At 37.9% G+C, this 27,340-nt stretch overlaps 1 protein-coding gene across 14 annotated transcripts in view; it reads left to right on the top strand.

Annotated features, from left to right (window-relative positions):
* RBFOX1 (RNA binding fox-1 homolog 1) overlaps positions 1-27,340 on the top strand; it is a 1,508,648-nt gene that overhangs the window by 1,390,129 nt on the left and 91,179 nt on the right. For all 14 annotated transcript variants that reach the window (XM_028527782.2, XM_028527789.2, XM_028527774.2 and 11 more), the window contains 3 exons: positions 4,823-4,915; positions 6,613-6,673; positions 14,378-14,431. In XM_028527782.2, coding sequence (XP_028383583.1) covers positions 4,823-4,915; positions 6,613-6,673; positions 14,378-14,431 — 208 coding nt within the window. The remainder of the gene's footprint in view (positions 1-4,822; positions 4,916-6,612; positions 6,674-14,377; positions 14,432-27,340) is intronic.

Raw genomic sequence — 27,340 nt, 5'->3', positions numbered from 1 at the left:
TGCCAGTTGGAGAAAGCTATTTGACTCCTTTCGAGAGCTGTTTTGGAACATTAGGAGAATTTCGTTTGCTATTTTGAAAGTACAATGGCAGTGCTATTTTTAAGACTTCTTCCGTCATATCCATGATTAGTCTGTCTCTGGGGCTTTAGGAATAAGACCACTTGAGTTTGCCTCATCCAGAGACTGACTTTGTGAAGTTGCTTTAAAAAAAATTGGAAACATAAAAAATAGCCTCTTTCTCTGTGGGTATGCTGCCTCTCAAAGAACCCGTCTGGTTTTGCAGGTGTTGGGGCTGACTGTTTAGGTACGAGTGTCATAGAGACAGTCCATTTGGGATCTGCTAAATGGGGGCAGCAGCTCACCCAGGGATATTTTTCACACTTGACATTATCCTTTATGGGAAAGGGCCTATTTAAAGGAACATCTCCATTTTAATGGCTGAAAAACCTAACTGCTGTTATGACCACATTTCCATCATTTGGTGCTGGAGATGCAGCCAGCAAGTGGGTGGGCCCCTAAGATCTAGGAGCTCAGCTGCTGGCTGTTGTGTTTGTGGACAGTCCCCAGGTCAGGTCACTCAGTGCTAAGTGAGTATGGCTGTGTGTTCTGCGAGCGTTTGAGGGTGTGTGTGTACATATACACCTATACCTACACAAGCAGTATCTATATTATCCTAGAAACATGTAACATAAATAATGCACTCATGTATGGATAATTATAGAAGAAACCACTTTTTACAAAGATATGACAGACTCCAAAAATGGAAATTAGTTAGCACTTAGGGGTGAGAGGTCCTGTAATTCATTTTTCCTTTTAGGAGATTTAAAAATATTTTGTTTGGTTCTGAAATGTTTTGTTTGGGGATGTAGCCAAATATAGCTACTTTTAGTATACCTAGGAAATATACAGTCTGGCCTCTGATTCAGTAGATACCTATAAGCATGGGTTATGTTCCCAGTGCCAGACGGCGAATCAACTGTGAGCAGGACAGGAGAGCTGTCATCTTCACAGATTTTCCTGAGTAGCAGGAAGACAAACCACTGCAGTACAGTGTGCTATGGTCTGTGACGAATGAGAGACTGCCAAGACTCCAAGCAGGCATACCAATGTTGCTAGATGATGGTAAGCCTTCTGGAAAGATGGGGCATATAAGCTGAAGGAGAAAGATGGGTAAGAATTTCCCGGGGAAGGGAAGGAGGGCAGGTGGCCTTCCAAGGAGAAGGAGGTGCCAGTACAAACGTCATTGAGAAGAAGCAAGATGTGAAGCTCTTAACTCCATAGAAAAATGAACCTTTAGACTCTTATCAGTGACTTCCTTTGTTACAGATAGCAGTCCTCTGCACCAGAAACTAGAAGGATTGGATTCTCATATAAGATGAAAAATCAGTGTACCCATCCATCCTGGGTGCTTCAGAGCCTTCATGTAAGATATAAAATATGTTCTATAATGCAAAAAAAGAAAGTTATCGACTTAAACTTATGCTATAAGACCAAAGTAGAAAAATAACTAGGGTACAGGAAGGTCAGAATTCAGGATTCACAGAAAGTTTTCAAAGTAATAAGGTTGCACTGGTCTGGCAGTCTATCTTAGGGCCACCATTATCTGGCCTATCGATCGGGCCTTCGCATGATGGGGTGGCACAGGCCACCGATCCCCTTCTCCTGCAGTGTTGTGCCTTGTTCACATAGCCCCATGCACTCTTGATCTCTAAGGGCTTACTCGTCAGCATTGCACTCAGTTTCAGGCCAGGTCCAGAATGTGCTTCTTTTGTTCCCCTTTTTAACTGAGATAAAAATATTCAGAGTATTTTTAAGAACTGCAAGATGCTGTTTCCTTGAGATAGGATTTGGACCCCGAGGCAGGTCAAAAGAAACAAGCTCAGCACCAGCTTTCAGCTGGTACCTGTGCTAGATGGAGAGGGTACCTAAAAATGGCGGGGGGTTGGTCTTTCTGCTTATAGTGTAGTTCCCTAGGTGAGAATTCTGGTAGTCATCTGATCCAGGAGGCCTTATTGCTTCTTGTCTGGGTAGGACATACAATGTTCTAATGGAGCAAGTAGGAAAGTCCCTTGGATATTTGGGGGACTGTTTCTGGAGCAAACTGTTCTTGAACCCAACTTTGCCCAATCTCAACTCCACTCATCATCTTAGCAGTCTGAAAATAGATGTATTGAGCAATGCAGAGAGAGAGAAGTTTAGCAGAAAATAATGAGAGTAACAAAAATAATAAAAATAATCAGTGTACTGCCATTACTTCAAAACAAAGTAAGGACTTGAGAATGGTGTGGAGTCTTTCTTTGTAGTTTATGAACTTTCTCCATCTTTATCTCTTCCTGACATGTATCATGCAGATTTTAGGTGAGGATGGTTTGCCTTGGGTTCAGACTAGATTCATGATAACTTGGTTCTTTGGTACGATGCTCTGGGCAGGTGGGTTGAATGTTCAGTTTCACCTGGCCATGTTGTTCCTGCCCTGTGGTGACAATGACTGCTAGTGTCCACAGACACCAATCATGCCACCAAGTCCTTCACTGATGAGGCTTGGATTATGAAATTTCCCTTCCTTGCCGACTGAGAGAATTGCCCCCGATGCAGCCAGAATCCTGGTTTCCTTTATTTATTATTAAATGTATGGCAGTATGGCTATAGATGCTAGGGAATTTGGGTTATAGGTGAGGAAGAGAACATTGCTATGTGATTTTGGCTGTACTCTTACATATAAGATCGAAATAACCCTGTCAGATAGATTCTCACCCCCAAAATGCACCCCAGTCTACAGGTTGCTCTATAGAAATCGGCAATACAATATTCTACCTCATACAAAGAACTGAAGTCTTCTTTTGGTGGTGCTTAGTGATGTGAGAGGCCATGGGAATCCAATGGCTGAACAATACAGTAGCCTTTTCAACAGATTTCTGGGCTCCCCTTGGGGATTCTGAGCTGGTAGATATGTGGCAGGGCTTGGCATCTAAGTTTTAAATATGCTCCCAGTTTCTTCTGGTGTGCAACTAAGCCTGGGACCCACTAGCCAAGAGGCAAGGGCATCAAAGAGAGCAAAACTCCCCAAATTATGTCATTTTCTCATTGGAGAGCTGCAATTTCAAAACTATTTTGTTAGCAAGTAAACATATGGGAGTATTGAATATTGGTATACCACTTAAATAGAGCCCTTCTCTTATGGAGCTTATAATCTTATATTAATCAAATATTTCAGATATATCCTAATTACAGATCCTCACCATGGAAAATATTATGAAAGGTAATTCAGTCCAACCTCCCAAATTAAATAAATTTATTTTATTTCTTCACTATAGTATCCTGTCAAAGAGTCATCTACTCTAGCTCGAACCCATGCAGAGCTGGTGTCTATCTTCTATAGATGAGTCCATGTCAGTACGGGAAAGTCCTCTGTTAGGCAGAACATTGGGCACACTCCTCAAACACCCTGAGCTTTGCAGAACACTTTAGGGACCCAGTGAGTGATGGGGAGTTAACACTAGTTAGTTATGACTACCTGTTACTTATAATTACTGTCTATTATTTAGTGAAATGGAATATCTTCCTGCTCCCAACAAAGCTTAAAGCAAGCATTTACCTTTGCCCAAAGTTCAGATATCCCTGCACATGGCATTCTTTCACCCAGCTTACACCATGGAAACCAGAACAAGCTGGGCAAATTTACAGTGGAAGTGTTTCAAAAGGTTGGTGTATATTTCTGAACAAGATGCACACATATTTTTAGGGGGTTTAAAAATAATGTGTTGTATTTTCTGTACTCTTCTTAGGAACAGTGTCAGTGAAGAAAAAAGATGGATTTTGACAATGTGACGTTTAGTGGGGTTGTTTATGAGGCTGAAATATTAACACAAAATATGCCAGTGATGAAGTCAAGGGTCTATGTGTCATCTGTCAGTGGCAGAGGAAGTGCCCAGTGTTATTGTGAATAAAAGTCTATTAACGAAGCTTCTTTATTTTCTACCTGTTGAATTGACAAATGAATACCAGCTTAATGTGTTAGAACATTATAATATGTTTACTCATTTCCCTTTTTAGTTAATACAGTAGTCTGCAAAGATGACAAACTTAGAAGCATGTGTGTTATTTTTTGTGGGGGGGGAGTATTAATACCAAAAAAGGTACTTGAACTGTCTGCATTATTGATCAACTGATGTTTATTTCTATTCATTTCATGTGATTATTTTGTTTATTAGATCCAAGAGGTTAAGATTTATTATTAAAAAAGGTCTTTCCTTTTGTAGGCTTCTAATTTTTATTTTTGAGAAGTAAAGGCTGTAGAATTGATCAATTTGAATAACCCTAAAACTGCATGAAGAAGAGATGTTCTTAAAACCACACGGCATGACTCTGTAGGCAATGTTAGAAGATTTTGGCATTCATTGTTGAATTTCGTGCACACGTTTTATTTTATTTTACTCTTAATTTGCATGTCAAGAAAGTGGTTCCCTTTTTTTCTCATTATTTCATTTTATTCTCTGTGAAGACACTGTAAATTTATTTTGATCTCATTTTCTTTCCGTTAGATTTATTTTCTTCTGTAGTGACGTTTAGAAAGGTATTTTGGGTATCATTCTTTGAATTCTTCAGGGGTTATAGCTAACTGGTGACAGAAAAAAAATTATCTTGTTCACATTTGTTGCTTACTGATTGCACATCTTAGTACTCTTATAATTTCTCTAATTTGCATGTTACAGAACGGAAGCCAGGACAAGACATAGAAATTAAAGCGAGAGAACATTACACAGTGGTCGTTGACTGAAATAATAATCTGCATGTTGTTTTCCCTTCTCCCTCCTGCATGCAGGGATTTGGTTTCGTAACTTTCGAAAATAGTGCCGATGCGGACAGGGCGAGGGAGAAATTACACGGCACCGTGGTAGAGGGCCGTAAAATCGAGGTGCATGTTCAAAATATTTTCCTTTACATCTTTTTGATAAATGTCTGCTTCACGCTCATTCGTTGTTTCAGATGCATCATTGTGTCTTGTATGTGACCCTGTTCCCTTCTCATTGTTTATATATATATATATATATACTTATATTTATATATAAAAAGGAAAACTGGCCTTACTTTTTTTTTGTTTTATTTTATTATGTTACTCTTATTACTGCTGAAAGGTGGATGGCAAACGTGAGACAAAAAAAGGTTAATCTGAAAGTTTTTTGTTTTTATTTTATTTTTTTATTTTCCATGTTTAAGAGTCAATGGGTGCAGTAGATTCCAAACAGTGGAGCAAGTGTTACAAAACAAAACGAAATATAGAGCAGTTTTTTTTCTTTTCTTTTCCTTTCCACTGCAGGGTTGGCGAGGGATCCACAGTGGTGTGCAAATTAAGCCAAATTGTGAAAGAAATAGCATTCAAAAGAACAATTGTTTTTTTTTAAAAAAATGAGAGGTTTTGTCCTTAAACCTTTCATTTTTTTTTAAGAAGCCAGTTTGAACCTCTATAATCTTTTAATAATAAAGTGAATAAGCAAACAGGATTTCCTGTGCAATATCTGGCCCCTCTTCACTAATAAAAGAAACTCTAAAATTCCAGTACTCAGAATCTCCTCCTTCTACCACTGGATCTCCCTCAACATGACCACAGGGTCATATTTGTTAAAACTTAAAAAAAATACCAGTTATGAATGCTTTAGTCTTTGGAGTAAGATGTTGCATATTTTGCCTTTCATTTTCCCCCTCGACGATAACGCTTAGGCCCCTCACCAAACTCTCAGTAACCATGGTAACTGTATACAAACCCATGCTGGCGATGGCGGTGAATGGTAAGTGGTGAAGTCCATCTGCCGTTACACGTATTAGTGCTGATATATCTATATACATATATATACCACGTGAATTTTTTGACTTGTTGTATTAAGTTTTCTTGATGCTCTATTTTTTTGGATATTGGTACGCCTGTAATTGAGTGTACGTTCTAAGCTAGCCTGGGAGGCACTGACTGGATTGAGACATGACCGGTGCACATCTTACTCAGATCGTTAACTCCATATTGTGTTAAACAATGCACCCTCTCTTTTATCCTTTTGTTAGCTGTGACTTTAAAGCTTGAATGATTTTGTTAATTCTTGCGATGTAAAAGGCTCTTGTTCCAAGTGTTGAATGCTAGATGTTGCATTCCCAATGGTTCTTCCCCCTTGAAGTGTTGCACACGGCTAAAACTTGTTTGTCCCTTTTTTTGACATTTATGTTCCCTTGTACCTTGTCTCTCCCTTCTTCTACTCCACTGCATGTTCCTTCATATGAACTTTATTTTATGTTTAAAAAATATTGTTTCTGTGTTACCATGGAGTACACGCATGCTTTTAAATCTTCAATTATGCAGTTTCTTTTAATTTGCTTTTACTGTCTCCTTATTAAACTTTTAAATGATATGACATTGCTTTATTGAAATGATTTGTAAGTTAAAATGGTTATGAAGTAAATGTAATTATAAAAATGTATGATTCTGTTGTGCACCTACTGCCTTTTATAAATTAAAATGCATTTTAGTTTTTTTTTAATAAGTAATCACAGTCATAATGCATGCAACTAATTGAACTGTGGGCTGACCCCAGAATATGTGCTCATTTGAGTTTTCTGTGTACATAGGTAAATAATGCCACAGCACGTGTAATGACAAATAAAAAGACTGTCAACCCTTACACAAATGGTAAGTACACGTTGGCCTCTTACAAGAAATCACCTCTGCCTCTGAATCTATTAAGTAATTTAACTAGGGAATCTGTTTCAACAAGCCATATTTGCCTTAGCATAGAGACTGTTGCCCTGCTACAGTTAACCACCTGAATCAATAAGATAATTTTCACAACAGAGGTGGGTTTAGTTTTCAGGTTAACTGTGTACGCCTTTCTTCCAATCTCTCTAGGATAATTCCCACTTGGGGGTGAGATACAGTCATTATTTGGGAATTAGTTGGGTAATTTAATTTGTTGTTATAATAGCAAGTTGAAGGAGCATGGAGGTGTTTGGTTTTTTTTTTAACCACCACCTCCTCACTGATCACTAATCATACCTGGATGGGCGGCTGCAGAATTCAGTTCCTCCCTTGAGTCATCTTGGGAAGTGGCTTGGGGGGCACGTCCTGATGAGCTCTGTGGTGACAGCACAATGTGTGAGTGCATTATTTCTTACTCTCTGGGTTGCCCAGTGTCAATGACCCCTCAGGGCAATTCATTTCAGCCCTTCCTAACCAAGATATTGCAACACTCCCCACACTATGAATTCATATATAACATGAATTCATATACATACACATATATATCTTTACATATATGTGTGTGTGTATATGTGTGTGTGCTTGTGTGTATATATATACAGAGTCATGAAAAATGTTCAAACATTTTGATTCTTTAATCCTCCTCAAGGTAAACCTGTAAGATATTTAGGGAGAAAAGCTGCTGATATGCTGATCACATACTTCACTGTACCAAAAATTATAAAGAAAGTAAGACACTATTAAAGTATATGTGCTTAGTGGAATATTATACCCATTAAAATGAGCTGAGTAAAGACTGAAAGAGCCCCATAATGAACAAAAATTTTTCAAATTAAAAATTATATGTATAACATGATTTGAACTAAATTATGATGGAAATTATACCAAAATCCTAATGGTTTAGTTGAATTGTGATACTGAAAGATATTTTTTCTGTGTTTTATAGGTTTTTAAGAATAATATAATTTTATTACTGTCATAAGAGGAAAGTACTGACTTTTCCATTTTTAACATTTTAATTATATATAAAACATGGAAATATAGAATCATTTGCAAAAAGAAAGAAACATTAAAGAAAAGGCTAAATATATTCTGAATGACGCCACTGCCAACTTAGTTTTCTATCTTCCTCCTTAGAGGACGCCACTATTACAGATCATTGTCTATACTTTTATTTTGTATTTTATGCATATATATGCAGTATTTGTTTACAGCATCAGCATTATTGTATACATGCTTTTATATAAATAGTATCATGGTATATAAATAGATCATTTTTAATTGGTTTTCATAAATCCATATGTAGTTCTTTCAATGTTAGTATATATAGACCAAGTTCATCCCTTTTAGTGGTTACAAAATATTCCATACATGGATATATGGATTTATTCTGACTTTTTACGCTGATTGATTTAAGTTTGTTTTTTCTTTATAATCATTACCATTCTGTAGTTTTGTCTTTGTTTTTCTTCTTTCTTGTGCCAGTGGCTGCCAATCTGGCTAAGTCAGTTTGTTCTTATTTTTAAAAGGGACACCATTAAAGAAAGATATATCTCAATATAATAGGGCTCTGAGTTGAAAGTCCAGAAGAATTATTTATTCTGCTGACCCATTTTTCCAGCTCCAACAACCCAAGACATAGCTTTAAATGGAATAGGAAAATTTCACAACAGACTTTGGGTGCCCAGTGCTGAAATGAAGCCACCTCTGATTTATGTGTCATGAAGCCTTTCTACTTGGGTAAAATGACAGTTCTGCAACTTGTCAGAGTTAGTATGTGATGACATCACCCTGAGTATTGGGCATTTAAAAAAATTATACACTAGCAAGCATGTGCGTGGGTGCGCATGTTTTCATGCATATGCATGGGTGCGCGTGTGTACTGTGTATGAGAGAAAATGAAGTAGGGAAGCTAAATATTATTCCTTAAGCCATATGTATGCATATTTATTTTAAAGAAAGAGTTATTGATCAGTGTCATACCCAGGGGCTAAAAACTGGACCTGTGGGATTTTGCACACAATTCAAAGCACATTCATTAATAGCCAACATTTCTGGAATACTAACTGTATGGTGTTATGTAGAGCATAATAAATACCCTGGGCCCACATGAAATTCTGTGAAGAGGAAGTAGTGATTCCTATTTTAAAGGTGCAAAAACTGGGGCTAGAAAGGAAGAAGCTATTAGTGAAGTCATTTTCTTTTGTTATGAAGTAACAGGATCCCCTCCTGGCCAGGCCTGTGTGTGTGAGAGTGTATCACTTTCCCTCTCATCTTACAAGACTGCACTCAAATAGCAACTGGCTACAATAAAAAAAAGGCTTTTAAATGTGGACCCCTATTTCCTGCCAGGTGTTGGCATAAACACCCCACATCCCATTCCAGGTAGTCATGCATTTCATTCTTAGTTTCCAGAAATGAGCCCTGTGAGTCTCTCATCCATGTATCTGAAAGAGGCCACTCAGAAGCTTATCCTGATGGAGGGACTGACTGAGTATGGTACCTAAGGGGTCAATAGGACAGTCATAAGAGAACTGACTTGAAAAAGCAAATGTAAATCCTAATTAAATAAAAGCAGTTGGAGTTCCCAAAAACTTTTGGTATTTAAAAAGCAGTTCTCAAAGCTTTTCCAATTTTTAGTTCATGAGTATCATCACTACAAAGACATTTTCTGGTAAATTGCAATAAAACTTAACTGAAGAAAGACAGAAACCCTCTGAGATCTTTAACAAGACTGATTATACCAAGAAGGGATATTATCACCACATACACACACAAAAGAAAGTGGTAATTGTGAAATGATGGATATATTAATTAGCTTGAGTGTGACAAATACTTTACAAAGTCCATGTATATTAAATAATCAAGTTACATACCTTAAATATGTACTAATTTTAGTTATCAATTACACCTCAAAGAAGCTGGAAGAAAAAAGTCAGGACCAATAAGTCACATTAAAATGAGAAAAGTAAGTGATCAGTGAGATTCATTAGCTATCTAATTCATTCTCAAAAACCATAAAACTTACACCTCAGCAAAATTAAATGTTACTAGAGTCATCACATTTTGAGGTCATCTTCAAATGATGAAATATAACTATCAATGTCAACAGCATAGTTTTGCATTCGTTTAGTCATGTATCCAACAAAAGTTTGAGTAGCTGCAGACTTTCCAGTAATTAATAAGATTGGCTGCGGGATGGAGGACCACAGTTAATACTATCATAGAGAATGTATATTCTATTTTCCAGGACATTTTAACTTGGATATAAGAGAAGACTATAGAATAACATATAGAGATTTGGAGATCCCATCAGAAAGCTCCACAAAGAGAAAATTGGGCTACTTCTATATTGTTAATTTTTCCTGGGAATTCCAAAACTCAGAGAGGAGTTGGGGTTTACTGTGCTCATTGGAGATCAAATGTTTGCTCTGCAAAACAAGTTGGGAAACAGATTCTTGGGGATTTCCTAGATGTTGGAGAAGTGTGGGTGTTAGATGGAGCTCTTTTATTTTCCTAAGGATCTTAGGAAGGCTAAAAACTGGACAAAGAGATCCCATACTACATAAAGAGGTAGATTTTGTATCAGCTCTGCCTTTAAACAATAGGTGAGTTTTTTAAACTCTCCACACACCACTTTTCTCAAGTGGGAATTGCAGACACAATAAGTCCTCCTACAAAGAATATTTGTCACTATTATGGGAGGTAAAGTACTCAACACAGTGCCAGAGTACAGAGTGCCCTAAAAACTTAATTACATAATAATCTCAATAAAAAATAGCCGTATTGTTCTTCTTTCGCTATAGGTAGTAAGTTGAATTCTGACAGACATGCCAGTTTAAGATCAAATATTCAAATGCCAGTGGAGGCTGGACAGCTAAAATAAATAAGCAAACAGAGAAGGTCTGATAAACTTTGTCTTTTAGACTATCTTTCATTTACATACCAGGAAGAGCAAGGTATTTCTCTACCAGAAGAACAAACAGCACGGGGTAACAGTAAAAGATTGCTGGCATTTAGCCGGCGAGCCAGCCACACCACAGGGAGCAATGGTGATTGTGACTAACTGGGAGTTTCATGGGGTGGGCTCTGGGCACCCCCCAGCAGTCTAAAGTGGCCATTTCTACTAATGTTTCAAGAGAACAAAAAACCCTGTATTTCAAATGAAATCTAAATGTTGATAAGAAATATATGTGGCAAAAAAATAAAAATAAAAATACTGAGTGAACCAAACACAGCCTGCCACTAACTTTTCATTTTGGGCATTGCTTTGTGCACCATTTCGATGACGGGGCCCTGGCACCCTCAGTACTTATCTTCAGAAAATATTAACGTGCAGTTTCAGAACCCCCTGTGGTGTATTTAAGGGAGCATTCTTAAAAGTGTTTCTTCAATATCTAACCCAATAAAGCCCTAGCAAAGGTCTGTGCAGGTGTTTGTGTGAGTGTGCACATCGAGACTTGCCTTTTAACACATTTTAGAGCCATAATTAATACCAGGGATCTTGGCCAGTGGTTTTACAGAAAGCTGGCCGATGACATTTGAGAAGTTAAATTTGAGGATGGGAGCACTGATTTTGATGCAGCCCCTCCAGGCCCAGCCACAGAGGGGTCTTTCTAAAGAACTCCTGTGTCTGATATGGAGAAAGACCCCCACATGTCTGTTCTCTGCTCCACTGCCTTGTTTTATGGGGGGGCCCAGGAGGCCTGGAGCAGTGGGCTTTATCAGCTGTTCTCCTTTTGTTGTAAGCCTCATTGTTCAGTTTAATGTCCTTGATCAAAATCTGTGAATTTGTAGGGCCTGGGGATGTACACAAACTGCCTGAGAAATTAAAACTGGGATCATTTTGTCCGTCTTCCTGACAGTGCAGGCTCCTGTCTCCAGCAGGGTTATCCCAAGGGTCTCTTCCAGGTAGTAGATGGAGTTACAGGGACTAGAATTCTATTTGCATGTGATTTGCATACATTTACATAAGCCTGCATGAGCTCTGTAAGTCTTAACAGAAGTGATTTTCAAGGGCTATATCCTTATTGCCTTTCTCTTGAAGACAGTCACCCCTAACAGGGTCCTTCTTTATTAGATGTATATCAGGAAGCAGGTCATTGGAGGTTGGAAGAAGACAGAATCCTAGCAAAAAGAAAATGAGTCTATTAGAAAAAGCTTTATATTCCTTCAGTTCCTTTGGAGCAAAACTAAGTAAATATTTATGGAGCACCAACTTTTCACCAAATACAGTTTTAGTTGCTGGGAATTCACATCGGATGACAGACCTACTCACTTTATCATTAATGTTAATAAAGGAGATGGTAATAAAGACAATTAAGAACAAGCAGAGAAAGAAAAAAGATAAACCCAGGTAGTGTTAACAGCTATACAGGAAACAAAACTGGGAGTTGAATCAGAGAGTAGCTCAAAGGAGGGATGGGGGTGTGTGGCATTAAGTACATTCTTGGGGGCAGACATTGGAGACCTAAATCACATCAGGTCAAAGTTGTCAAGAGCTAATGGATCAATCTAGATAGATAGATGAAAAAGAGAGAGATTAGAGGGATATAGATAGGTAGAAATAGGAAAAAGGTTATTTGGCTCAAGGAAATGAGGAAGATAAAAGCATATGAGAGAAACATAATTTTAGGCCATCTTAGATACCTCTTGAAAAATCTCTGAGAAAAATGAAAGACTGTTGGCATAACTTATCTTTGACAGTTATATCAAAATTAATCAATGGGTCCACAGTCAATGAATGGTGTATTCCAGCTTTGTGTGCAAATTTAAGACAGCTAATAAGGATGTATACAAGAAACAAAGCTCTACTTAAGTAGTGCTAAAAAGACCCTTTCTCCACTACCAGTGAAAGGTACGGCATAAGCAGGGTATAAGAGGGAAGAAGGGGTAATGAATTAATCAATTAATAATTAATATAGCTCCACATAGGTTTCTTTCACAAACTCTTGACTTCTATTAAGGACTAGACAGAGAATGCCAAATGTGTTTAGATAACCCTGTAGTTTTATTTTCAACTAGTTTGCTCCATTTTCTCTCAAATTTCAAATAACTCAAAATGTGAACATTAGTTTCCAGCTCCTCATGAATTGGGCATTTTCTTATTTGAGAAGCAGTAGAATTTCAGTTGATCAAATTGAAGTCATTTCCACCTTCATAGAAAATACATTCTGAAATGTTTGGGGGTAATATTTATTTTTAGATCACTATAGAAATTCCTATAACACAGGATGTGGTTAATATGAGAGAGGAAGTTGTAAGTATGAAGTTTAAGAAACCATTGGGAAAATAGCTCTCAGAATTTCATGTCCTTTTCTGTATAGGTCTAAAACATGGCTAAGGATTTTTCAGTAATAAGCCTCCCAAGTAATTAAAAGACAACCTCCGAAAAACTCTACCCTAAGAACATTATGGGGATGGTAAACCTTAAAGTTGGAACAAAAAGTTTCATAGAAACCAATCATCTCAGAATATTATAGAAAGTCCTTAGGTCCACCCAGGGCATATCTATTGGGATATGGAGCTTCTTAGTGGATCAGTAGATAGTGGCTACTCGCAGCTGTTCTTACAGGCATATCACTTAGGTCAGACATTGGGATATCACACCTCTTTCTTCCTGGAAAGAGCTCAGAGGGTTCTCATCAGAAATACCTTTCCACACAACCCAACTTTCACCATTGCTTTTGCTCAGGGGCATTTATTAAAGGACCTCCAGTGTTGGACCCTCAGCCCAAGGACACAGGTTTTTCACCTAAAGGCAGCACACCTGTCCTTCATTCCCTTTAAGGAATTCCACAAAATGGATGTTTTCATAAAGATGTGCCAGCGAGAGCAGGAAATGATCGCCAAACCCTAAAACATGATCATTCTTCTGAGAATGTTCCTTAAATAGTACCCAATGAGTCTTTAATATGGGTAGTTTCTTGCTTTGCAAGTGTTCTCCTAGGCTCTTTTCTTGAGTAAAAGTTTTTGAAGGTCCAGGATTTGTTTCACAGAACTTTAGGAAAATTACAGGATTCTGTTCACCTTATATACAGGTTATCTGAAATTTACCTTAGATATCCTGCATTGATCAAGCATCGTTATGGTTCCTGCAAACAGTGAAATTTATTCCGCACTAAATTTCTACTGGATAAATGTCATTTTCTTTGGGACTTAAAAAGCATTTTGGAATTCTAGTCTCTAGGTCATAATTACAAATGACAATTATCAGAAAATGTTGCTGCAAAGATTCTGTTCGTGTGAGCTTTCAAACTCTTGTGACCCTAACACACAAACATATATTATGTATTATTTTAGTAGTGATCCGTGAAAGAATAAAAAACTGAAATTATTATAGTGGCTCTAAAAATATTGATATGGGAGGAAATTAATTACCACATCATTTACAAAAGGTTCACCTATAGCTGGTCAGTAGCTTCCATACTATTAACTTGTATAGGCAGAAAATTAATGAAGGGAATAAATCTGTCCCCCTATGTAGAGTTTTCAAATAATTTTTATACATGCCCAAACTATATATTTTCTGAATTTTAAAATTAAAAAAACCCAAACCATTAGATGTGCAGTTAATTTGCAATGATATTAGTTCCTGAATCAAAGGTGATATTAATGTTTTTGTATATCTGTTTCAAGGCTGGAAATTGAATCCAGTTGTGGGTGCAGTCTACAGTCCCGAATTCTATGCAGGTAAAGAATTTCCCTTTGCATGATGTCTTCTTAGTCTTTTCTGTATGTGCTTTGCCTGGCAATAAATAACTATTGTTAAAAAAAAAAAAAAGAAAAAAAACGAAGCCAAGTAAATCCTTATCCTAAGAAGTTCTAAGTTATTTTTTTGACAAAATCAAAAGTGTTTAAAACCCTTTCAAAAAATAAGGGGGTATCATGTAAATTTGTATGGAGTAAGCATTGAGCCATTGTTCCTAATGACATTTCCCATTGATTTTGCCTTTAAAAAGTGTGGAAGCTTTGTTCAAGAGCAAATTGAACAAGTGTAGAGCTGTTCATGCCCATTTTATGGCAGTATACCTGGATGTGTTTTTTTAGTCACACATTTCCATTTGGGGTTGCATTTTTTCCTTAGCAAAGCAGAGAACTGGACTACTTATTCCAATAACGTGGCCATGTTTGAATTGCCAAAATAAAAAAACTGGAGAAAACTAAATTGTCTTTTTTCTCCATTAATCAATTTCCTTTAGCAATTCCATTTCTCTCTGCTTTGCCTTCAATGATGTATCTCTTCACCATTTCCCTGCCTGTACCACAACAACTACTCAGTTGGAAATCCAGTCACAGAAAACTTGACCATCAAATTCGGAGAGGGAGTAACCCAGAAGCAACAGTGGCTGAGATGTTTGCTAGGCTTGGTCTGTCACTTCTGCCCGTCGTGTCCTTGGTCATTAATAAGGCTGCATGTAACACCTGCGAACCTTAGTAGATCTGCCCCATGTATATTGAAAAGAGGTCTTTCCTGATGTGGCCTTTATATTTTAATAAGGAGAAAGAAATGACCAATTGGTCTATCCAAGGGTTAACTCATATCCCTTGCTTTTTCTCTTCTGGGATGCCTTACTACTATCATTGTCCTGATACTAAGCATCCACCCTAGTGGATGATGGAAGATCATAGGAAACTTATACAGCTATTTATCATGATAACCAACTTGATTTTCTTAAAAAAAAAAGTAAATCTGGGAAAGCTCAATATGCATTCTGGATTTTAGGTAGATGATGTTTGTAGTTGTTCTTCATGTGTGAATTTTACCACAAGTCTGGGTTAAATACAAGGGCTCTATGACTGTGTAGTAGCAGTGTTGACTCTTATGAGTGGGGAGAGACATCGCTATAAGGCTTCTTATGATCATATGGTGGAACCCATATCCTAACAGGACACCTACAGAGTGAGCAATGTGGATACTGCACCCAGGGTTCAAATACTGGATCCCTGATTGCCAGCTGTGTGACTCTAGGCAAGTTACTTAACCTCTCTGTGCCTCAGTGTCTTCATCTGTTAAATGGGAGATGATAATAGTAATGAACTCACAGGTATTTATAATAATTACTTGGTTTAATATATGAGGGCTGTTTGGTGCTTTGCTGGAACCATATAAACATTGGGTAAATAGAAATAAATAAGTTAATATCCTACCTCTTTGCCATAACAGGAAAGTTAACTGAGACCTGATGCTGGGGAATTGTGAGTGAACTATTAGACTAGGAGATTCTCTTCTTATATCATGAAAGGAGTAGTCCTTCCATTCTCAGCATGTCCATTTGGGGGAAGTTAATTTCTGGGACCAGAGGTAAGACAATCTATTCAGAGGTCACAGATGTTGCTGGGGCACATCCTTGTCCAAAGCTGCAAAGAAATGAAATTGCCCAAAGGTACAAGGAGACTGTTGGACAGCACCTTCTGTGTACCTGCAGATGCTCCCCAGTGAAGTGGAGTAGTTGGAGTAAAGAGGTGGCAGGTTCTCTGTGTATATGCATGTAGACATGTGTGTGCCCACATGCCTGTGTACACATTTTCTTCCCCAAATTATGGGTCAGAAACAAGAAGAAAAAGATGTCATCTGATGGGGAGGTAGGATATGAATGCATGTATTGTAATAGAGTAAGGAAAGTGCATTTTTCCAGTCCCATACAAAGTAGTTGGGCATTTTTGTCTCTGGCAATCAGGAAAACACCAAATACCTTGTTCACATGTGATTTTAAACCTATATGCATATCTGTGGGTGTTTAAGAGAACATTAAGACAGAAGAAACAATTCAGACTAATTTATATGTACCAGAATAAATTAATCTGTGTAACTTTCAGGACAGCGATTTAATTTAGCCCTGGGCCCATCCTCAGCTGTTAAATTACTGGGCTACAGAGAAAGAATACGTTTCAATAAGGATTGATATGGGCCAGGTATTTTCCATGGTCAGGCACTGTTCTAAGCACTGTACCTAAATTAATGTGTTTAAACCCTCGTGGCAATTTTCCAAGTGAGGAGATTAAGGTTGAAGGAGTTTGCATCATGGACCTAAGACTGCATAACCGATAAGAAGCCAGCTAGAATTTAGAATCAAGAGGCTGGGTTCTTTACCACCAGCTTACACAGCTGCCTTATCTTTTATGAATATTAAAAGTCGTAATTCTTACTGACTGTGCCCTGTGATAGTGGGCCATACTTCTAGACCAGTCAAATTAAAGAAGAGGAGGAAGTAAGATAATTATTTTGGATTATTTCCACCACCAACACCATATTGAAACATGTTCTCTACTTGTGTCAGGGGAAGCTTTAAGGAGTTTGAACAGCCAAATGATTATTTCTATGAGTTGTTCCAAAACACTTAAAACTTAAAAAAATGGGTCATGGATAAGTAAGTGATACTTGTGAAATCTGAACATTCAAGTTTTCAGTTGTCAGTATCTGGCCTCTCCTTAATCAGAAGCTCTCCCTTTTTTGCCAGAGTTTGTGATGTTGAGAAATGTGAGGAAATATTACTGCAAATTCAATACTCCAGAACAATTCCTTTGAAATATTTGAAGACATGTGGATACTGAGACTCCAGCTAGCTTAAGTCTAAAGTTTCAGTCACCTGTATCTATGGAATGCATACAGGCATGGGCAAAAGTAGGTTCACAGTTGTAATACAAATAGATAACATAATAATTAACAAATAATAACACAAGAATAAACTGTTTTGTATACTCACAACTGTAAACCCACTCTTGTCCATCTTTGTATATGTAAAGATGTATCTGTAGAACGTATCCATTGCTATAACCAGGTATAATTACTAATGTCACGCATTTAAATACTCATGACTAAAAATTTCGGGGGCATTTTAAATTTCCCCAGGTATAAAAATATTCTGGATGCATTCTACAGTTTTGAATATGCCTCAAGGCTGAAATGAAGACCCTGTCATTGATTTGCTAGGGATATTTAGCAGGCCAGCCCTGTATCTGCCTGAGAGAGAAAGCCAGACTTCTTAACCATTTCTCTATATAAGATTTTGTGTTAATGACACATATCATAATATCCCCATAGTATAATTATTGACTTTCTGAAGCTTATGCAGAATTAACAACCCAGCCTCCAATTGTCTCTCAGAATGGGGCATGAAAAGTTCACATATTTTGTAAATTAAAATCGATATTTTCAATCTCTTCTAAAGGTAATTTTCCTAATTTAGTGGTCTTTTCCCTAACATTTATTTTCTCTTTTAATTATAAAATGGCAGGTTATTGATTTTTCTATATAACCTCTTGACGCCCTGAGTGCATTTTTATTGCTAACGCAGGGTGGGGGTGGGGAGAGCAGTTGCACCTCTTAATGAGGATCTTTAATTACTAGCTGAACAGTATTAATTTGCTTTGATAAATTATGACATGCACTATCCCTCGCGTGCACATTCCAGAGGAAGCATTTAGAAAGCTGTTATGGAAGGTCTTTCATTCAGGGTGGTTCTTCTGAACTCTCATCAAGTCAGACCTGGAAGAAGTCTTTGAAATGCTTATCCATCACAATCTCCAAAAGTAAATATACATAAATCAGCTTAATCCCACGAACATATATAAATCTTCTACAAAGACAAGTGGGTGTTTCCCTGTTATACTAAACAGCATTGATTATTTTTCTTAATTCTTATCATCTTCCGACTCCTTGAGGCTTATTCTCAAGACAAAAGATTGTTAGGTCAATTTTAAAAAGTCCAGGTAGGTCTCAAAGGCTTTAGCTTCTATTTATGGCCATTCCATTTTAGAATTTAAAGAAAATTGAAGGTCCTAAATAGAGGTAGAATATCTACAAATATTTGTTCCCAGTAGCATGCTTCAACTTATTTAATGTAATAAGAAATAGTGTTTCTAAGAATCTCAATAAAGAAGGCTCAATGGGATTCTTACAGTTTCCCTGTCTTTTCGAGAAATTCCCTTTGCTTGCTAATAAAAAAGATTTTTACAAAGTGGTATCTTTGAAAGATAATCATGATATCTAGCCCAGGAAGCTGTTGATCAGAAGCAACTTTAATCTTCATAAATAAGTAAAACAAAATAAAAATAAATAACAGAAGGTTATACAAAGATGTCGACATGGTACTGACAAATGGCAAATTCATCTGTTTCTCAATTGCTGCTAAGATTGCTGCAAAGCTTAACCACACTGTATATCATATCTGCCAACTCATTTCTGTGATTAAATATTCCATCAGTGGAGTTCTAAGGCGGCAGAGCTTAACAAGATTCATAAGATGCACCACTTGAACACGCATAACTCACTTCCATGGATGGAGAGCACCTCACTTGCAAAGGAAAATTGGAATCCAGTTAAATTACTCCACAAGTAGAGATCAATAAGGAAAGGAAAGGATCTTTCAATTCAATGCAAATCTAAGATATAGTTAGGTTCTGATGACAAGAAACACACAATTCAAGTCAATAGTAGGAAGGGACAGAGTAAATCACTCAAAAACCTTGAAGATGATGATGAAAAATAGTATTGGTGAGACTATAATTATGAGCAGGGTTTGGGGCGGGGGGCGTAGTGCAGAGAAGAAAGGGGATCCTGAACATACACTCCTCCTAAAAATAAAAGTTTCTGTTTCCAAGGGGAGGGAAATAAATAACATGTACTTAAAGAAGGGCATACCTGGCTGAAGTCACATTTGAAAGGAGGTCAGGTCTTTATGGTAGGTTATCCTGGGGTTATGGTAGGATCGGGTAAGAGATAATGAGTATAAAATAACTTTATAGGCAGTAAAGTAAAATAAAAATATAAAAGATTAGTGTAATAACTGAAGTCACCTCAATTACGTCCACATCAGTACAAGCCTGGCCATGGACCATGTGACTGGATACCAGGTGAGGTGATGGGAAAGTGGACTGAAATCTCAATATCAATTTTAAAAATGAAGAGGATGGATGTAGCACTCTGTGATTGCTTATCTTGAAAGGGAAGCTGTATTTGACCTTGGATTACTGGTTTTTATGGGCTTTTGGATCAAAAGAAGATAATGTAGGTCTCCCTCTCAGTTGCTTTCCGCACCCATGTCATTTGACTGAGTCCATTACAGTTAAGAGAATGACCTTCAGCCACACTTTTAGGTGGACTTCTTTCCAATTCCCTTCCTGATGTTTAGATACAATAGCATCTGAAAAAAGTAAGATTATCCTGAACCTATGGTAACCGTAGTCCCTGACCTAAGCTGCTTTTCTTCTGTTGGTCACAGTCCTAAACTTTGGGTTGGGCTCAGGATGCTCTGCCAAAATACTAGCGACAAAGCGTGCCCTGTTTGGGGTGACTACCTTAGCATCCTGAAAGAGTGGAGTGGGGGTGACAGTTACCTGCTACCACTCTGAGCCCCTCAAAGCAGCCAATATTCAGGCACCCCTCTTAACATTAACATTTCCCACATCCACCCAGAGGACCAGACTCATCTAGACACATAACCATGGGCCACATTGCAATAAGGAGCCATTCCTTATGAACAATGACCTTTGGCTCTGAGATGTTTTGTATAATTTACACATCTGCGAGATTAAATGCAGTACACTTCGATGAACTGGAACAGAAGAGTCCAGATTTAAGTCCCCAAGCAAAGGATTTTCAGCCTGGAAATGTTCCACTTTGAAGATTTTTATCTCCTACATCTGTTTACCTTTGTCTCCCCTTTTGGTTGCAACTCACTTTCATTCACTCCTCTCCTCCCCCATCTGTCTTATCAGATTTCACTCCATCCCTGCCCAGATTTGGTCTTCATTTTTAACTGGGTTCTTCCTTGTCCCACAAAGGGAATGCATCTCAGCTTTTATGAAGCCTGTGGATTTTTCTGTTTTTTTGATCTTCAGACCTTGCTTATGTGCTAAAAATGGCGTTTCCTAAATAAATGGGTTTCCCTTCCATTGCATGGAAAGTCTATTAAGGAGACCTCCTCAAAAGCAGGGAGCTACAGGACAGTTGTAGGAGGCTCACATCTAGGCTGTGGAGGAAGAAGAGGTTTGAATACCTGGCTCTGTTTAAATTTCATAGGGAAAGGTTCAGGCTACATCATCAATATACTAAGCAATTCAAAATATCAGCAACATAAGGTAATTTGGGGCACTTATAAGCCAGGCATTGTGCTAAACACTTGGCATCTCCTCAAATCCTCAAAAGAATGTCATAGCATTATCTTTCTTATAGAAATGATGAAAACAAGGCTACATGGAGCATTATCTCATTCCCTAAATCACAAAACTAGTATGTAGAACAACTGTGTTTATTACATAAAGGTCTTTTCTCTAACCTCAAAGCCCACGTTTTTCATTACCTTGCTCTGCAGTTTCCTCCATAGGAGTAGGTGAGGGCACACCCCCGATGTCTTCTATCCATCAAGTCACAGAATATTATAGTAACTAATCAAAGCACCTTTGTATTTAATGTTACACACATGCTAAACTCCATGCTGGGATCTTTACATATATTTACATGGAAACAACTTGGCAGGGTCCATGTCATTATGTGTTGCAGATAAATCAGAAATCCAGTCAAGTTAAGTTGCCCAAGGTTCCTGACTTTGAAAGCCAAAGAGCTGGATCCAAACCTATCTTTGTGAATCCAAAACTCATTCCTTTTTATTAAACACCTTACCCCAACAAATGCTTTAATTAATCCAATATTCTGGATCAATGGTTCTGAACTGGGAGTGATCCCCACTCCCATTCCACCCCAGAGGAATTAGGAAATTTCCAGAGATATTTTTTATTGTCGCTTTGGGAGGATAGGTATTCACTACTGACATCTAGTGTGTGGAGGCCAGGGATGCTGCAAAACATCCTTCAGTACATAGGATAGCCCCTCCCCGCCCCTCCACAAAGAGCGATCTGGCCCAAAATGTTGATGGTAATAAGGCTGAAAACTCCTGTCCTGATAGAAGCACACCAGTAAAGCACACCAAATATCCTAATAACTCTTATGCTCTACTGCTTGCTACTGCTAAAGATGTACAACAGCTGTAATAATCGATAGTGATCAAAGCACTTAAAGAGAGATATTTGCCCACATATTTCCTCTTCTGGGCCTTCCTTGTGATTTTTGACTCCAGAAAGGGAAAGCATAAAGTTTGATTATACATTGCAGAGCTGTATTGGAGATTCCCAAAACCACACTCTGATTGGCTAGAAGGATTCACAAGACTCGAAAAGGCTCTTATAATTACAGTTCCATTTTATTTCAGCAGAAGGACACAGATTAAAAATCAGCAAAGAGAAAGAGTATATGGGGCAAAACCCAGAAGCCCAGGAAAAAGCTTCTGGGTGTGCTCCCCTTGTGCTGTGGAGTCACAGGGATTTGATTTTCCCCACAGTGACGTCTGACAACGTGTGCAGCTGTCAGTCAAGGAAGCTCGCCTGAGATTAGGTGTTCAGGGTTTTTATCTGGGAGTCAGTCACATAGACAGGGAACATCCATGTGACTGTCCTCAGCTACGTAAAACTTAGGTCCCAGAGCAAAAACAAGCATTCCCCAAATCTCAAATGGATATAGTAAACTACCTTATCAAACTGGTACTGTGTGGCCTAAGGCCTCAGGCATCCAGAAACCCTCTTATCAGGTAGTCTGTTCTGAGGGCTCAGATCTTATCTCCTGTGAGTTGACTAAGGGCCTGTCCTAAAAACTAGCCTTTTGTAGGGGAGCGTAGGGGGGTGGAATTTGCAGGGTTCCAGTAGCCCAGCTGAGTTAACCCTTTCCTGTACTAAAGAAAAAAATGAAGGTGAAAAGTTCAGATTATATAACATTGGTGATAATGATGGCAGTGGTTGTCATGGTGAGGAAAGACATACCACTGTGTTGGTTGATTCTAGTATAATCCAGATGAATTTATTTATTTAAAAAAATGTGTGGCATTTCGCTTAGAGAAGGGTCAGCGAATTTCTTCAGTAGAGGGCCAGTTAGTAAACATTGTAGGTTTTGCGTGCCATCTGGTCTCTATCACAACTACTCAACTCTGCTGGTGTACTACAAAAGCAGCCACAGACAATACATAATGAACAGGCTTGCCTGTGTTGCAAGGAAACTTTATTTAAGGACACCAACATTTAAATTGCATATCATTTTCACGTGTCAGGAACTAGTGATTTTTTTTAACTCCAACTATGTAAAAATGTGAAAGCCACAGCTCTATTCTGCTGACCCTTGCTTCAGAAGTCCATATTTAATAAACACAAAGCCACTAGTTTATGCTTTGAGGAGTTTCACTGCTGTTGCTGTTTTTTAGCATTGCACAGGTTTAGCAATTACACACTGCAGGAACTTGTAAGGTTCACTGGCTGTCACTCCGGTATGTGATATTCATCAAGGAAGGGCCAAAGAAAGAAGCCTTGTATAAATTAACACATGCCACTGCCTTGCATCAATTCACCTTTAGCTCCCGTGATGGCACTGAGGGCCTGGGCCATGCCAAGCCCTGTGAGGAGAGCTGTGGGAGCAGTCCTTCCCTCCAGAGTTGAGCAGGGCCCCGAAGGATGCTAACAAACAAGGAGATTCAGTGTAGAATAAAGGATGGTACCTGCTGGAGCACTAAGAAATAACCACCACTTGCACTGGGAGTCAGAGGGGTACCATAAATTGGGTTTTGAAGAAGGATAAGTAAGAGTTCACCTGGAAAGAAAGTGGGGTAAGATTATTGTAGAGGTAAGTAGGAGTTTGGTAGTGTCCAAAGGAATTTCTCAACCTTTATCTTCAGAATGCATTGAGAAAGATTAAACAAACAAACAAAAACAACTATGGGTACTTGATTTTCAACTACAATGGAAATTTCTGAGGCAAAGTCAGGTTTCCCTCAAAAGCTAAGAAATATTGATCTGTTGAGATCAGAGGGGACCTTCTAGAGAAAAGTTGCAAAGACCTGATAATACTGTACAAAAGAATCTGAATTCTAAAGCCCTGGCTGGCATAGCTCAGTGGATTGAGCATGGGCTGCAAACCAAAGTGTCACAGGTTTGATTCCCAGTCAGGGTACATGCCTGGGTTGCAGGCCATGACCCCCAGCAACTGTACATTGATGTTTCTCTCTCTCTCTCTTTCTCCCTCCCTTCCCTCTCTAAAAATAAAATGAATAAAATCTTAAAAAAAAAAAGAATCTGAATTCTAGAATTTATCCTTTGAGCCACAAGCAACCATTGAAAGCTCTGATAAAAACATAGAACAATAAAAAAAAATGAAACAAGCAAAACACTTGATGATGAAGTAGCACCCATATCTACCTTTGAAATAAACATCAGTCCTATGAGACCATATTACTAGTATGTAGGTTAGGTCCTGGCAGCTGACAAAAGCAAGGCCACACCAGCAACTGCTCACCAACCCAGAGGTCCTGGTCTTCACAAACCCCAGGTTGCTACACCGGTGCTCAACCCTAAGGCTGTTATAAAACTTGTTTCCTGATTGTGTCTAAATCTTTTCTAGGAAAGTCAATTCCCAGAGATTTTTTTTTTTAAAAATGAGGTGATGTTTTTATGTATATATTAACTGGCATTGCCATTTTACTGTATAACATTTAGTTTTGAAGATATTTTGTTTCCCACTTCTAGAGTTCTTTTCAAAATGTGTACTTCACTGTTATTAGCTCAAGATTGAGTTCTGGTGTAAATAGAGATAAATTGGCCAAAGATTGTTTAAGGCTCTGTATGGTAATTATATGTAGATACTCATTCTCCAAGTAGGACCCAAAGCTGTCCTGTTGTCTTTTAAAAGTGTAGTGTTGAGGAACCAGCACACAGATGGCAAAACCTACATGGATTAACTACATCAATGACAGTTAATGCATTTCTAGAACTTCTATAGAACTGTTACAACCCATTGCAGTGGAAATACTGGTTTATGAAAAATTAATAAAGCCAGTGGAAAATGAAATCCAGCATCAGCATTTGCTATTTACACCCAAAGAATCAGCCAGAATTAATTATGCTGTATGCTACATTCTAATGAGTTTTTCATTAAACTGTATACCATTATGAAAGCTAAACAAGGATTATTCAAAGGATAATGCCAACGGCTGTTATTTGTTTGAGAGATTAAATTAGCTAATGGGTTATACATTTAAATCTGATGCAAAGGTTAATTGATGTACACTTATCACTGAGTTAAACCCAGTAGCATTTTATAAACACAAACACCCCAATATCAACTGATGATTCCCCTGGAAAAAATATGAGTCTGTTCATATGTTTCTAGTGTTTGATACACATATGGTATTGTAAAAATTGAAACTCTCTATGTTACTTCTCTGCCATTTTTTAAAATAATTTTCACTAGTTGAAATTTTCTATTTACTTTCAACCCATAGGTGTGTGTGTGTGTGTGTGTGTGTGTGTGTGTGTGTTGGGCATATTTAAACGAATGTATCTGATACTCTCTGAGAGCCTCAAATTTGAAGTGTATTTTCTACTTTCACCAGGAGAGTGGGGTCAGGAATGTAAACATACTCTGGACCAGGAAGAACTGTCAAGATGAATGTCTACCCCCAATCCACAAATATATCCAGTCCTTCCTAAAATAAAGTTCTATAATAGTTAGTGAAATATATGGGTGGGGGGAAGGCACTAGGGAAGGCTCCCCAGGAGGTTTTTTGAACTCTTTATCACCTTAGAGGCTCTTGTCCCTAAGGAGATGAGAGCGAGACAAGAAGGCCATCTAGGTCCTTTGCAGAAATTTGTAAACTCTTCTGAGCTCTGCTGATTGCAGCTAAAGCACAGTTGCTATTTTTTCCCTCCTGAATGGAGACAACAAACTAAAATGTCTTCAGGAGGAGGCTGTGTGATCAGTATTTAACAACACAAGTCAGAGGGGCCATGTCTCAGTTATAGGAAGGAGTGGCTTTTCCCCATCACCCTATATGGCCTTGCCAGGCAGGAATAATGACCCAATCCATATGGCCCCGTCTCTGTGTTCCTACAAAAGAAGCCAGATTCTGTCTTTTAACAGTAAAACTTCCCTAATTTAAATATTTACAATTATTTTCCAATCTCAAAGTGTTTTGCATTAATTCTATTACATTTAGCATTATGTTAGTGGCCAAAGAGTGCACTAGTTATCAATTTGCTACTTCTTTCTCAAAGGAAGAGGGAACAAATGAGTTTCCAAAGTGCCATGTTTTCAGATTCCAAATAATAATTATTATTTCCATTATTATTATTACTGAGGCCACTTATTGTTTATCTATTTGCCAAGCCCTTTTATATAGTAGTTCTAATGCTTATAACAATACTCAGTGAAGTAGATATTTTTGTCCCTATTTTACAGATGTGAAAACTGAGTCTCAGGAATGTGAAATGCCTTGCCCAAAGTCAAAGAAACTTACAGTGAATGAGTACAGGAAATGAAACTATGTGTAAAAGTTTCTAAAGCCAATGCTTTTCCAGTGTTTTCAGACCTTACAAGTTCATGGTTTCTCCTCTCCTCTCCTCTCCTCCTCTCTCTGTGTTCCCTTCCTCCATGCCTTATTTCTGTCTTGCAAGTGGGACTTCCTTATCTATGAGAAGAGCCTGGTGTTTCCAGACAAAAGGCCACTCACTGCAGGATCCTCAGACATGGTTTAGTTGAAATGAGGTTGGTGGATAGTTATCATTCCAAGATTGAAAAGGATATTTGATCCCCACAGGACCAAGTATCACCATCAATAAGCTTTTTGAGAAAGTCTGAGCTTTGGAATCAGGCAAAACTGGCTTGGATTTCAGTTTTGTCTCATAATTCTCTCTCTCTCTCAGCCTTAGTCTTCTTATGGATTCAATAAGAAAAATATATACAATTCATGTAGAACAATATGTGGTCAAGTACCAAAAACTCAGTGGCATCTTAATGGTTACTTTCATTAATATTGACTGTACTTGAGGTTGCTTATGTAGTTCCTATCATTTTACTATTTTTAGCAGCCTGGGCATTCTCTGGGAACTTATTCGAAATGCAGAATCTCAGGCCCCACCCCAGACCCACTAGATAAAACTCAGCATTTTGAAAGAGTCCATCAGGTGCATAATAATTAGAATTTGAGGAGCAAGGCTCTAAGCTAGACCTTGTCTATATATTGATACCCATCACCATGAAGGCCAAATATTTTAGAAAATAAAACTTACCTTCATTGTTTTTGTTGTGGTTGAATGCTAGCCTTCCATAAATACCATAGAAGACCAAGATTTCTCCTGTTTCTTTGTCCTGAACAGCAATAAATTCAAAAGAAATTTTTGGCTAGTTTTGAAAAGAAACATGTCTTTTAAATTTTTTGGTTGTTATTTAACAAAAATGAAATAAAGTTAAGGTTTTGGCAAGTATTGATAAAATGATACCCTCTAAAATAATTAGTTACAGGTTACTGGGGAGGGGCTGTTGCTGTTCTGAGAGACCATTACTATTAGTGATTTTCCAAACAGGAAAGAGACATTGGAACAGGGGTCAGAACACCGTTTTTGTAAAGGTACAAATAGTAAATATTTTAGCCTTCGTGGGCTGAAAGCCTCTGTTGCAAGTATTCAACTCTTTCTTGCAGTATAAAAGCAGCCACAAATAACATGTAAATGAATGTGTGGCTGTGTTCCAATAAAACTTTATTTACAAATACCAAACTTTGAATTTTA

Source organism: Phyllostomus discolor, chromosome 3, assembly GCF_004126475.2.
Source record: "Phyllostomus discolor isolate MPI-MPIP mPhyDis1 chromosome 3, mPhyDis1.pri.v3, whole genome shotgun sequence".
Lineage (NCBI taxonomy): Eukaryota > Metazoa > Chordata > Mammalia > Chiroptera > Phyllostomidae > Phyllostomus > Phyllostomus discolor.
The sequence above is the reverse complement of the archived record's forward strand: the minus strand, read 5'-3'. Positions and strand labels throughout refer to the sequence as shown.